This window comes from Juglans microcarpa x Juglans regia, chromosome 1D (genome assembly GCF_004785595.1).
Source record: "Juglans microcarpa x Juglans regia isolate MS1-56 chromosome 1D, Jm3101_v1.0, whole genome shotgun sequence".
Classification (NCBI taxonomy): Eukaryota; Viridiplantae; Streptophyta; class Magnoliopsida; order Fagales; family Juglandaceae; genus Juglans; species Juglans microcarpa x Juglans regia.
This window is the reverse complement of record NC_054594.1, coordinates 10,636,237-10,650,004: the sequence shown is the minus strand read 5'-3', so window position 1 is coordinate 10,650,004 and position 13,768 is coordinate 10,636,237. Positions and strand designations below refer to the sequence as shown.

General features: G+C 36.2%; 1 protein-coding gene across 1 annotated transcript; it reads left to right on the top strand.

Annotated features, from left to right (window-relative positions):
- The first annotated feature begins 9,202 nt into the window (after window positions 1-9,202).
- On the top strand, window positions 9,203-10,248 carry LOC121263447. Its single transcript, XM_041166380.1, has 2 exons — window positions 9,203-9,307; window positions 9,489-10,248. Exons 1-2 carry the CDS (start codon window positions 9,203-9,205, stop codon window positions 10,101-10,103), a joined length of 720 nt encoding a protein of 239 aa, XP_041022314.1. The 3' UTR covers window positions 10,104-10,248.
- The last annotated feature ends 3,520 nt before the right edge of the window (window positions 10,249-13,768 follow it).

The window sequence follows — 13,768 nt, the reverse complement described above, 5'->3', positions numbered from 1 at the left end:
GTTTTACTAATTTTTACAAATAATCATTTCTGAGTTACAGTTTTGAGAGGGAGAGAGAGAAAAGAGAGGAAAAAGGAAGAGGAAAAGGGAGAGCTCGAAAAGAAAGGAAAAGTCGAATAAAATTTTCCTCGACGCATGCCGTAAGTCACATTCGTCTCTGCATGTTAAAATTATTGGAGGGTGTAAAATGAGAAAGAACACCCGTACGGATTGAATCTTTTCTCAATCGGGAAAACCAATGATCAACAGGTATCCCAAGACCAAAATCATAGAAATGATAAACAATGCCAGCTAGCAATGATCAACAGGCATCCCAAAAGACCAAAATCATGGAAATGATAAACAATGCCAGCTAGCATTCAGTATAACAATACAAATCCATTAAGAACCTAAAATTCGAAGCCAAAATCAAGCATAACACGTCACCCTATATACCAGAACCTAGCTTCAAGAAACTTACATGAATGATAATCAAGACTCCAAGAGAGACTATTAAAACCCCATAAAACCTCATATGAACCAAAGGAAATGATAGAGTTCATAAACAAAACTAAAATGATAGAGTTCATAAACAAAACTAACATTCCACAACCCAGAAAAAAAAAAGAGTCATTCTATATGCAGTCCTCTTAAGAGGACTGTATTGTAGTCCTAGTCCATGAAATGACTATCTTATCCCTGTTTTAATCTATGAATTGACTAAATTACCATTCATTCTCTTCAACCTAAATCTGAATCAAATTAGAACCAAATTCAAATCACACACCCCTGCTCTTATGTTTTTCCCTCTTCTAAGTCTTCTCCGTGGATGCCCATCGACCCGAACAAATCTCTCCTCTTCGTGCATGCCCATCGAGAAGAGGACCTTCAACCCACCATCGACGGATGGAACAACCTTCTTTCTCCACCATCGACGAACGGAACGGCTTCTCCACATCGACTGCCAACGACCTCCTTGGTAGAACCTTGATCTGCACTTGTTTATTTACATACATCATGGGTTGTTTTAGCTAGTTTGTATAAATATAGAGTAATCATTCATGAATAAAATCAAGAGGCAAAGCACTTAAGAAAGTATGTAACTGGTGAACTTTTACAGAGTTGAGAACTCGGGCTCATATGGAGTGAACTAAAAAGTATGTAACAGGAGTAAAGTGGAAATTTACTTTGGCTGAAGTGTTGAAATTTATGAACACCAGCTTATAGGGGTATAGTTACTGTGAGATTTTAGCTCAGTTGAGGTTTTTTTTTAGTTTGATGCATCCTGCAATTGTGGACATGCAAGATGATTTACAGGAGTTGTAGGATATTATTTTGGGCTGAGTTGCTTCTTTCCATGCTTATAATTTTTTCCCATTTTACTTTACTATTTAAGTGGGTTGGATAATTTTTCATATCAGATCTAGCCATTTGGTAAAATTCACTCGATCAAATCTTATTCTCCAGATAGTATGATGCAGCAGCCATATTATGATTGAGGCTGTATGGTTTGAACATGTCTTTGTATTTGCAATTTTTTTTTTTTTTTTGGATTTTAGCTAGTTTGCTCTCTGGATAACACACACTAATTTCATGTTTTAGCTAGTCCTGCTGTCGGGTTTGGGTATTGAGAAGAGATGATTTAGGGATGGACAATCTGAACTTTGTTTCTAGCATTTATTAACTTTTACTTCAATTGTTTTCTATTCTTGATTGTCAGGTTTGCTAATTTGTTGTGCTTTAAATATATATATATATTTTTGTCTTTCATGTTGTGCTTTAAATATATCAAGATTGTTCTTGATGGAGAAAGGGGAAGAATGCACATCTACTAGGCGACCACTGTTTTTTTCCGAAAGCAGTAATTATATGGATACCCCAAATATGAGAGATGATGATGTAGTAATTGATAATCATGGTGTAGTGTTGGGGAATGATGATGATGATGTGGTTTTAGAGCCAATGCTGGGAAATGATAATGATGGGATTTCAGAGCCAATGTCGGGAAATGATGATCATGGGATTTCATAACCAAGACCGGGAAATGATGATGATGGGGTTTCAAAGCCAATACCGAGGATGTTTTTTAAAACCGAGAAAGAACTCATTTACTACTACAAGCAATATGGGAGGCAGGCTGGATTCGGTATAATGACCCAAAGAAGTAAAAGGGAAGATAATGAGAGTGTTAGATATGTAACACTTGGGTGTGCTCGTGGTGGTAAGGCAAGGAAACGTATTACCAACATTTCTAAACCACGCTCGACAACGAAGACTGATTGTAAGGCGAGAATTAATGCAGTTTTGGTTGATGTGTCTTACGTATAACTACTGTCTGCAATGCACATAACTATGGGTTAAGTCCACAAAAGGTAAGATTTTTTAGATGTAATCGCGCAATTGATGATTCCGTGAAGAGGCAGGTAGATATTAACGATAAGGCAGGCATAGGTATGGCCAAAAGTTTTAACACATTGGTTGTTGAGGCTGGTGGTTTTGAGAAACTTCTATTCATTGAAAAAGATGCAAGGAATTATATAAATAAAGCTCACCACCTTAGACTTGGCAAAGGAGGTGCTGATGCACTTCGTGGTTATTTTGAGAGGATGCAGTATAAGAATGATGAGTTTTACTCATCGATGGATTTTGATGATGATGGTCGATTAAGAAATGTCTTTTGGGCCGATGCACTCAGCAGAGCAGCATATGATTATTTTGGGGATGTTGTGACATTTGATACAACATACCTAATAAATAGATATAGCATGCCATTTGCTCCGTTTGTTGGTGTTAACCACCATGGACAGTCAATACTTTTAGGAGCAGGCTTGATATCAAGTGAAAATACTGAAAAATTTGTTTGGTTATTTGACACTTGGTTGAAATGTATGGATGGGAGGGCGCCAAAAGCTATCATCATTGATCAAGACAGAGCCATGAAAAATGTTATTGCAATAGTCTTTCCAAATATCCGACATAGATACAGTTTGTGGCATATAATGAGAAAACTACCAGAGAAATTTGGCTCACATGCTGAATTTAAGTGTGGATTGAAAAGTGCATTGCAGAGTTGTGTGTATGATTCTCAGACTTCTGACGAGTTTGAGAAGTCTTGGGAGATGTTTATTGACACTTACAATTTGAAGGAAAATGCATGGCCTCAAAGTCTCTATAGTGAGCGAATGTATTGGGTTCTCGTATATCTGAAAAATATATTTTGAGCTAGGATGAGCACAACTCAGAGAAGTGAGAGCATGAATGCCTTTTTTGATAGATATGTTCATTCAGGGACTACGTTGAAAGAATTCGTTGACTAATTCGACAATGCACTGAGGAAGAAAGTAGAGAATGAGACGGCAGCAGATTTCCACTCATTCAATTGCACAGTCCCTTGTATATCTCATTTACCCGTGGAGAAAAAATTCCAAGCAGTGTACACGAATTCTAAATTTAAGGAAGTACAGTCAGAAGTAATGGGGATTATCTATTCTCATTGTGTTGTCATAAAAACAGAAGGGACAATTACCACGTATCAAGTTAATGACCAAAGGGTAGTTGAAGACGGCATCAAGAAGTCAACTTTGTAGGCGTACTTCAATGAAGATGAGTGTGAGGCAAAGTGCATGTGTGGACTATTTGAGATGAGAGGGATTATATATAGGCACATTCTTTCAATTTTCGTCACAAGGAATGTCCAAGTGTTGCCAGAAAAATACATTATAGAGTGGTGGAGGAAGGACATTAAACGTAGATATGCTCTCATTCGAAGCAGTTACGATGACTTGAGTGGTAAACCAGCTGCTAGTCGGTACTCTGGTTTGATAAAATTATGTTTCCAAGTAGCTACAAATGCATGTGAAAGCGAAGATAATTCTCTAGACATGACACAGAAGCTAAAGGCAATGAATGAAGTTTACACTAAATCGAAGCCCCATGCCACAGTTGCAAGCACTCATGCTTCCATTGATGCCGAAACTGGAAGTTCGAAGAAAGTATTGAGCCCTCGTGTTGTCAAAGGTAAAGGCAGGCCCCCATCAAAGAATAGACAACCTACAATAGAGAATATACAAACCAAAAATAAAAAGGCTAGTGGCAAGCGACAAAAAAAGAATGTATGGAAGATTTAAATAATGTGATTTTGATATAGTTTTAACAAATTTATGAATAAGTTATATCATTTGTTTATGTATTCAAATGTATCCCCCATCACGGACGAAAGATGTATTAAACCCCACAGAATTGGTAATACTGCACGACACACCAGAAGCTATTGTTTCGCAACTACCGAGTACACAACAAAGCGTTATTTCTCAGGTAAATGGTAAATCATATTCCTTTTTGTCTATATTTTGAATAAATAAAGTTGATTTTTGCATGATGTTTTACAGAATATTTTGAACTGATTGCAGGTGAACTTTGCATGTCCTGGCCCTCTCGATTATTGATGAAAGACATGGTAGACTACTGCCCCCATCAAAGTATTTGAGATTTCAAGACGTTGCAGACTGTTATGTTGGCAAAAGTTCATAACTTCAGTTGTATAACTCTATTTTGTATTCTTGTAAAGTAGATGTGTTGTTGTAACATTGGATATTTATATCATTTTAAGAGTATGAATTATGTTATGGGTATGAGATATGTTATTATTGTTCGGAATGAGGATTGATCAAAGTGTTGGATGCTTATATTAAAGTGTTGGTTTAAAGTTATAATCTTATGGGCTTTATTCAATGTACAACAAAATATATGAAATATAGTACAAGGAAACTACTTCTCATAACCATTCATAATGTTCACAAGTATGATGGATTTGAATATTACAATATTGATAAAGGCTGTAAACGTATCTATTACAACCTACTTAACAACATTACACAGTTTGATATTAATTTGTAACTGTTCTTAATCCTATCCAACAACAAAATGTTAGAATTGCAAGTCCCCAATACACGCAGGGTCGCATGCGTGTATGGTTAATATCTTTCATTACACCATGAAGGTCATCTTGATCATTTTGGATGTCATCTTTCGATTTTTGCATCTGTACCCTTGCACGTTGGAGTTCTTCCTCCCTCTTTCAAAGTTCTTCTTCCCATTTTTGGAGTTCTTCCTCTCTCTTTTGGAGGCGACGTTCTCTTTCGCACACAACTTTTCCTTCATTTTCTATTTCAATATCTGCCCATAAAAAGTACTCGCAGTATGGTCTTCCCTGCAGCAAACATCTAATTAGTGTGATTAATACAACAATATCTGTAAAAGGTTACATACAAAAATTTTTTTAGTCTTACCTCTCTATTGTAATTTGGACAAAAATAAAAATGCCGGCTTGGATTTTTTGTTGTTTTCGATAATTTAAACGTGCCATTTCTCTGCATAGACATTTTGGAGCATGAATCGAAGAAGATGAAGAATGCGATGAAAACATTGCATATCACAAATTTTACACAGTTCTTGAAACTATGTAATGCTGGAAATGTGTTATGCCTACATAGAAAATGGATAAAAGTTAGTAATTGCTGGTCTAGTTGACTGAAGTCCGGGGTACAAAGTTTTGAAATTTGTCTTGGGCTTGTTTGCTTCTGTTTTTTGGATTGAATGTATTACTAAGTTGTTATCGTATATACATGCAAATGAATATCTTGCATATCAATTAGACTCATAGTTCTTAGAAATGACCATTTAGTCAGTTGTCATTGTATATACATGCAACTGAATATCTTGCATATCAATTAGACTCATAGTTCTTAGAAATGACCATTTAGTCTGCCAAATAGGGTGCAGATTTGGAGAAACTTAGGATAGTCTGCCAAATAGTCTGCGTGAAGGTATTTTTGATAGTATATATACTCATTGATTTGCCACTATGACATGAAAATCTTTTTTTACTTTTACAATCTTGAGAGATGAGAGGGATTTAATGACAGTATCTTTATGACTCAATCAAAGCCACCAAAATGTTGAAGTCACACGATGCATATGGACTGCTTTAATGACATGAAAAAACAGAATATGTGCAGTTCAGCTACTTTTGAAATTATTCATCCATTTGTTGTGCCATCTCTTAGTATTCAAGTAAGTGAGTTGCAAGAAGCCTATGAACAAGTCTACAAGTTCAAACACATACACTTCAAGCATAAATTACCAAATAGGAACCCATTCACAAATTTGAACAAACACGTAGAGTGCATTTCTAAAACCAGAAAATTTTTCTACAAACAACTACAAACAAGTAAAGATCTTAAAACAAATTTACAACCAAGCAAAACCAATTCAAGAAAGAAAGAATGCAGCGAATTACATGCAGAACCAATTCAAGATTCACGCTTAAACCAACTACCGCTCAAATTCACGCTTAAACCAACTAGAAAAATTCACGCTCAGCAAAACCAACTACAGCTCAAATCACAGAGAAGGAAATCCCTCACCAAGATGGAGATGGTCACGCTGCGCGAGGTAGACGGAGATGGCGACGGCGTTGCGCGATGGGCTTGGGCATGGCGACGGCGCTGAGCGTGCGCGATGGGGTGGGATGAACGGGTCTGCGCGATGAAGGGGAGTGGGGGATGACCGACTCCTGCGCGATGAAGGGGAATGGGGGCTTCGGTCTAGGGTTTGGGGGGGTCTGGGTCTCTTTTCAGTAAATGAAACGCAATGTTTCATTTATTTAATGAAACGCTGCGTTTAATTAAGGGACTGCATTGCAGTCCCCCATTCGGGGGGACTGCAATAAGAATTTTCCAAAAAAAAATTACAAATCCAAGGCAAGAAAAAAACAATGCCACAACACAATATTGAAAGCCTAGTGAACTACATAAATCCAGATCGACAAAAAAAGTACAACCACTCGTAAAAATAAAAACATATATGATTTTCCTCAATGCTACCAAATTAATAGAAGACAGAGTGACATGCCCACACAAGAACATTATAATGCAGCGAATAATCGCATCTAGGGCACGGGTTGACAGGGATGGTGGTCGCAGGGGAGATTTCGAATCTCCCTCAAACAGGTACCCTGCCAAAACCCAATGGTAGAGGAATCTCTTCAGTTGAGATGGGACGGATCATGGAGCACGCGGTCCTGAGGAGGCAGCACGGACGATGAAGATATTGCCTTGATTGGAAGGCTTTGGAGCCTCGAAAGGTTCGGCTACTGCATTGTAGACACAGAGAGAGAGAGAGAGAGGGAGCGAGAGGAAATAGCATTGCAGAGAGAGAGGGAGGGAGAGATAGGTCAGGGTACGAAGGTTTGTGGTTCACTGTGGGGATTCTCCAACCATGGCTGGACTATGATGGAGTAAGGCTTCGTTTGGATGCTGAAAGCAGCTCAGGTTAGTTCCTTTTTGAACTTCGTCTGCCATCCAAACGTACTTTTGAGCCGAGTTTCAATCCGCAACTCATTTCTACACTGTAGATGAACGCGACGTTTCCCTACTTTGCAGAGATTCCTGACTCGTCTGCCCACTTGAAATTTTTTTTTTCCATTCCATTATAACTCCTCCCACTGTCTCTCCCTCTCTCTTTCCCGTCCTTCTTCCCCAACAATCCCAAAACTACCGTTTCATTCAAAATCCAACGGATTCCTCCATACCAATCTTGATCGCACGCCTTAGGAATGTTAGTTGGAATCGCAAGAAGCAGCTTGAAAACTAGCGGCAATCGATGAATCGTATCATCGTCCCCCATAGTCGACGGGTTGGATGTTAGATGTGTACAGCCCCTGTTTCAAAGGAAGTGTTTCCCATCGTTTGGCGTGGTAAATAAACAGAACACATCTCAGTACAATTTGATTCCTTTTTACAAACTGACCTCTACTCTCAACTCAATTCTTTCCAATCACTTTCAGGTGCTACTGTAAACCCGTGTGATCATCTCCTCTGTTGTATTCCTATATAATGGCCATGCCAAACTCAACTAAAACCACCACGACTTTTTTACTACGGAAGCAAAGAGCCTCCACGGTCAAGCTTCGCAACTGAAGGCGAACCATCAAGAGATCAATAATCACGGCTCCGAGGACGCGATCTTACCGGGTAAACGACTATCTGAACTTTATTTTACACATTTGGCGTATATGCATTTCGTAAGAATTTAGTCAAACATGTGGAGTGCAATTGTAAATTTACTTATGAAAGATTGGTATGGTAGCTTAACCTTTATTTACAACCTTTATTTACATCTTGCAATTGACCCACTATATGAATACAAATAAATCACACTTTTATGATGAATCTGCAAAGATATTAGATATATATAGAAGGGAACACCAATCTGTGCAAAAGGAAAAGCCTCTAAATTATGACTTTTCAATTTAACTGTCAGAACTGTAAGAGGCATGTTCTGCTTTTAAGTTTGTTAATCGAGCTCACTGGAAAAAGTAGGATAGGAAAACTACTCTTTTCAATCAAATCATTAGCTGAAAAAATGAAAAGCTTCAGGCCTCCATCATAAACTCCAAATTGATGTCATTGATTACTTCAGTGCTGAATACTTATTATCAAATCCCTACCTCCTCTTCTTTTGGATTGAAACGTAAAGAAGCTGTACTCAAATGATTGTGTTTACCTGCATTTGGTCTTCCTTTCAGTCCATTGCATTTGTTTTCTCCTTTTTACCTATTTATTTTTCTTCTGCACACACACACAAGGGAACCTACATCTTACAAAGCAAGCCTCATCTACCCAATCTTTTTCTTATTCTTTTTTCTTTTAGTTTTGTGTGTTAACAATTTGAATTGAGAGTGGTGGATTGCAAAAAGTAAGCAGCTGCTTCTACAGTTTACTCAAAATGGACTTTAAAACCCATGACTGTAGATTATTATTTTTTGGGCGGTTTTCATTCTAATTGCTATGTATGACTTGCAGCCCTACTTTCTACGCTCATCCAACAGGTCCTCGTACAAGGTATTAAAACATTTTCAGTACAAATACATTCTAAATTTATCTTACTCGTAAGTGCATTGTCTATTGTTTGCATTGTCATTGTTCGCCATTAGCAGCATACCATGGATGACGTAGAGGTTATACGTGATCGTGAACTGTGGTCTGGTGGGTTGGAGGAGATGTTGGTTGATATTTTGTACCAAGAAACATTGGAGGGTAAATTGGTGGGGTCCAGAATTACAAGCCCTGACATAGACCGACTTGTCACGTGCCTTAATCAACTTGGAATTAGGCCAGTTAATGCATTACAAGTGAAGGGGAAAATTGCCCGTCTTAAGAAGATGCAACGCGAGTTTACAGATTTAATGGGCCAAACGGGGATAGGTTGGAACCCCATTACAAAAACTGTTGTTGCTACGGAAGAACATTGGGCAAACGCAATTCGGGTAACCGTCTTCATTTGGCTTAACCTTCATGTATTTGAGATTTCTTGCATTTTCTTTATATAATTTATGGCTAAATATATGATTAAATGCTTTTATCAATTTATAATTTATGGCCAATTAAATGATTAAATGATTTTATCAATTTGTTTCAACTTGTGTAATTATTTTTACTATTTCTTAGGTCCGATCCCAGTGGAAAAAGTACAAGACCAACGGTTATGCCGACTACGACATCCTTTGCACGATTTTTGGTCAGGCCGTCGCAACAGGGGTCTTGCATTATGCTTCAACGCAGGAACCCCCTTCTAGAGAGGAGGAGCAGCACCTGGAGGAGGAATTGAGGGCCCGAGGTCCCGTGTTGGGTAGTGGCGTTGGATTAGACTCAACCATTGATTTGGATGACATTTCCATGACTCCATCGACGCAAGGAGGGGTCTCACAGCGAAGGGCTCCTCGTAGGCGACGTAGGGACGCAGCCGGACCATCATTCTCACCAGTGCTTAGTGTTGCCATACAGACACTTGCCGCCACTTCTCAACAACGGCTAGATTTGGATGCAAAGATGTTTGAACTTTGCAGCTCCAAGTGCAGTAAAGGCCAGGGATCGAATAGTGGGTCGGATGCAAGCTTTAGCAGTGTAGCACAGTGTATTAACTTTTTGCAGGATATCACCCCTCCCCTACCGCCGGACATTCATCTTCGTGCAGTAAAAGCGTTTATGGATCCTCATGTCCTAACTATCTTCCAGAACAAGACCCCATCGATGAGAATAGATTGGGTTTGGTCACTACGCTGACCATACCCACTCCGGCCTTGCTATGTTTTTCTAAACTAAATGAGACTTTATTTTTATGTTTAACTTTATTAGATGGTGTGTGATTTCTAACAATCTTATTTCGTGTTGTCTAATTTAAGTTCAAACTTGGTATTTGGTTTTAAATAATTTTGCATTGCTAAGTTACTGCTCTATATGAATTCCTTTTATTCTTTGGCTGACAAATTCATATGCAATATGTATTGTTTACTTTTTGTGTGAACATATTTTTTTAAAAGGAAAGCATGGACAATGATAGCGATGCATGGAATGATGACAACAATATCGAGGAGAATGACACGAGTGCCGAGGGCTCTAGTAGTAACGCGTCAAATACATTTGATTTTGATACATGGGCAGAATGGTACGCATGGTCTAGCCGTAACGATGGTACGGAAGAAGCGGTTCTTCTTTTGAGCATGTTGATGGAGGAGCAGCAATCTCATGCCCAACGTTGTATGCCCAGGCCACAACATAACATTGGCTTGCGTGGTTATCAGTACATCATCGCAGTACTTAATGGACATCCTAACACCTGTTACGAGATGTTTCGAATGGAGGTATATGCATTCCGGGCCTTATGTGATCGTTTACATAGAGATGTTAGCTGGCGTGATTCGTCACGAGAGGTCACGGTTGAGGAAGCGTTAGGAATGTTTTGCTACACTGTTGGACATGGTGTCGTTCAAAGAATGCAGCTAACTTGTTTCAACATTCGGTTGAAACTATAAATCAACATGTGTACAACGTAATGCATGCATTATGTCGCCTATCGCCCCGTGTGATTTAATCAAGCTAGACAACTGGGGTGATGCCTTATATTGAAGGAAATCCAAGACTTTATCCATGGTTCAAGGTAAATATTGGCCATTACATGATCGGACCTTTCATAGCTTAAAATTTTACAAATGTCAAAAACTGTTTGCAATACGATATTTTGGAATTTATTAATTTAAAATGAAATCTGCAGAAATGTCATGGTGCAATGGATGGGGTCATGATCGACGCAGCTGTGCTGGGTTCCGTAGCAAATGCATACTTAAATCGGTATCACAGGATTACCCAGAATGTCTTGTGTGTATGTGATTTCGATATGAAATTCACATTCGTATACGCCGGGTGGGAGGGTACAGCCCATGATGCTCGTGTTTTAATTGATGCGTTGAGCCGTCTGGGGAACCATTTTCCATGGCTTGAAGAGGGTAATTTTTGTATGATATTTTATTTGTACCTTGAAAGTTTGCGAGAATTTGGATTCTTCAAACATTATAAATGATTAATGTTGTATTCTAAATTTTCAGGTTATTATTATCTAGTAGATTCGGCATTTCCCTGTACCGAAGGATTTATGCCACCGTATCCGAGGGTAAGGTACCACAGATCTGAACGAAGAGGCTCTCGTACCTTCCAAGGATATACAGATCTGTTTAATTATCGGCATTCATCCCTTCGGAATGTCATTGAACGAACTTTCGGTGTGTTGAAGAAGCGTTTTCGAATTATAAATTTAATGCCCCCATACCTTCTAACTCGACAACAATATCTTATTATTGCATGTTGTACGATCCATAACTTCATCTGCACGGTTACACCTAATGATCGGGATTTTCTATTATATAGCAATCCCGATGATTATCCAGGAATGGATGCAGATTAGAACACCAGTGAAGAATCTTATGTTCTTGACATGTCGACTGCATCAGCACAGGCGATGACCGCAACTAGAGATGCTATTGCATTACCTATGTGGGAGCATACTTATGGTCAATAAGGAAACACCTAATTGCTAGTATGGTGTTGCAATCTTTTTTGTTACGTCAATATGAAACAATAGATTGCCAATTCGAGACTCTTTATTTACATATATCGATGTTTAATATGTAAATAAATTATTAAATAAAATGTGGCCATGCTCCTGTTAGTATTTTTTCCCACTAATTCAATAATTGTTTTTTTAGTTTTTACATTTCAAGAAGGAATTTACATACAAAATGAAGTGGAAATTCTATTTTTACATGCACTGACTCATTTAAATAATAAAGTGATATTCTTTATTAATTTTGTTATTTTTTAAAAATTAAAAATAACAAAATCAAGAAATATTTTATACAATTAAATAAAAACTTTAGGAAAGATATATAATGGTACTTGGTATTACTAATTTTACTCAAATCATAAATAAGAAATAATAGAAATAATGAAAAGTGATGAAAATAGTGAAATGATAATATAAAAAATAAAGGAAACGGATAAAAAAAATTAAAGAAAAAGTAATATGAAAGATAACATTCACAAAATGTACGGATATATGAATAGTAAAAATGAACATTGACCATCAACTTATTTCCATAAAACCCGTGTGACTTCGAGCGTTTTGCTACAGTATTAAAATCTGATGATACTTTTTTAGCGATGCATTTGGCGCCAGATCACGGAATGATTTCTGTTTTTAGTACTAACGTGAACAGTGTAAAATAATGGTGGAATCATTTTTTTATAATTTTTTATAAATATATCTAAATTTATTTTAACATCTAAATATATTTTAAACTTATTTTAAATAGATTCTATTAAATTTATTTAATAATTTTAACTCACTATTATTTATAAAAAATTTAATTCATCTCAATTCATTTCAATATCTAAACGTAATCTAATTCTGCTTGTGCACGAAGGGGTGTCGGGGTGTAGAGTCCAGACTCTTGCTTTGCGTCAGGTCCTTTCAACCGAAAGTCAATGTGGGTGAAAGTATGTGAAAATATTTGGAGAAATGATGATTATAAATATTATGTAATTATTTAAAAATAATAAATATATAGGAGATTTATTTAAAAAAAATTTAATATTTTAATAATAAATTTTTAAAAATAATAAATATATACGAGATTTATTTTAAAAAAATTTAATATTTTAATAATAAATTTTATGTTTTTTCAAAACGATTATATATACATATTTCATAATTACATGTAATACGGGCAGCGCACTCTTACTTAAATATTTCAAACTCATTTGGATAGAAGCTCCCACCCGTACGAGAAATACTCAATAGTACTTGAGAACTCTTTGGCACCCAAGCCTCCTGCGTTGCACACAAAATCTTATCCAAGAAAATTTATGTATGGATATAATTTAATATAATACATCAGAGTCTTTTTTTTTAAATGATATTATTTTTATAAGATATTTTATAAAAATATTTTTTATTTAAAATATAATTACTTAAAATATTATAAAAAATATTATATATAAATCATTTTTCAATTTAATATAATACATCAGAGTCTTTGACATATTTATAATAAAAATTATTTTATAATATAATAGATTATATTATCACGTCAACTTATAAATACTTTTTTAACATTATCTTTAGACTTTATTACATCAAGAGTCAGGCATATATGGATGGTTAAAATATCTCAAAAAATTGTAAATAATAGTGAAATATTGGTGAAATAATTTGAGTGAATATATTTTATTAAATTTTAAAAAATGAGAGAAATTTTTTTGAATAAAAATATATTTTAAAATAAATAGATAAAATTAAAAAATTATTTGTATGTAATTTTTTTAATATTAATTTTGTTTTGAAGTTTATAAAAGTTGTATTAATTTTTATGTTTCTGTAATGATTAAATAAAAAA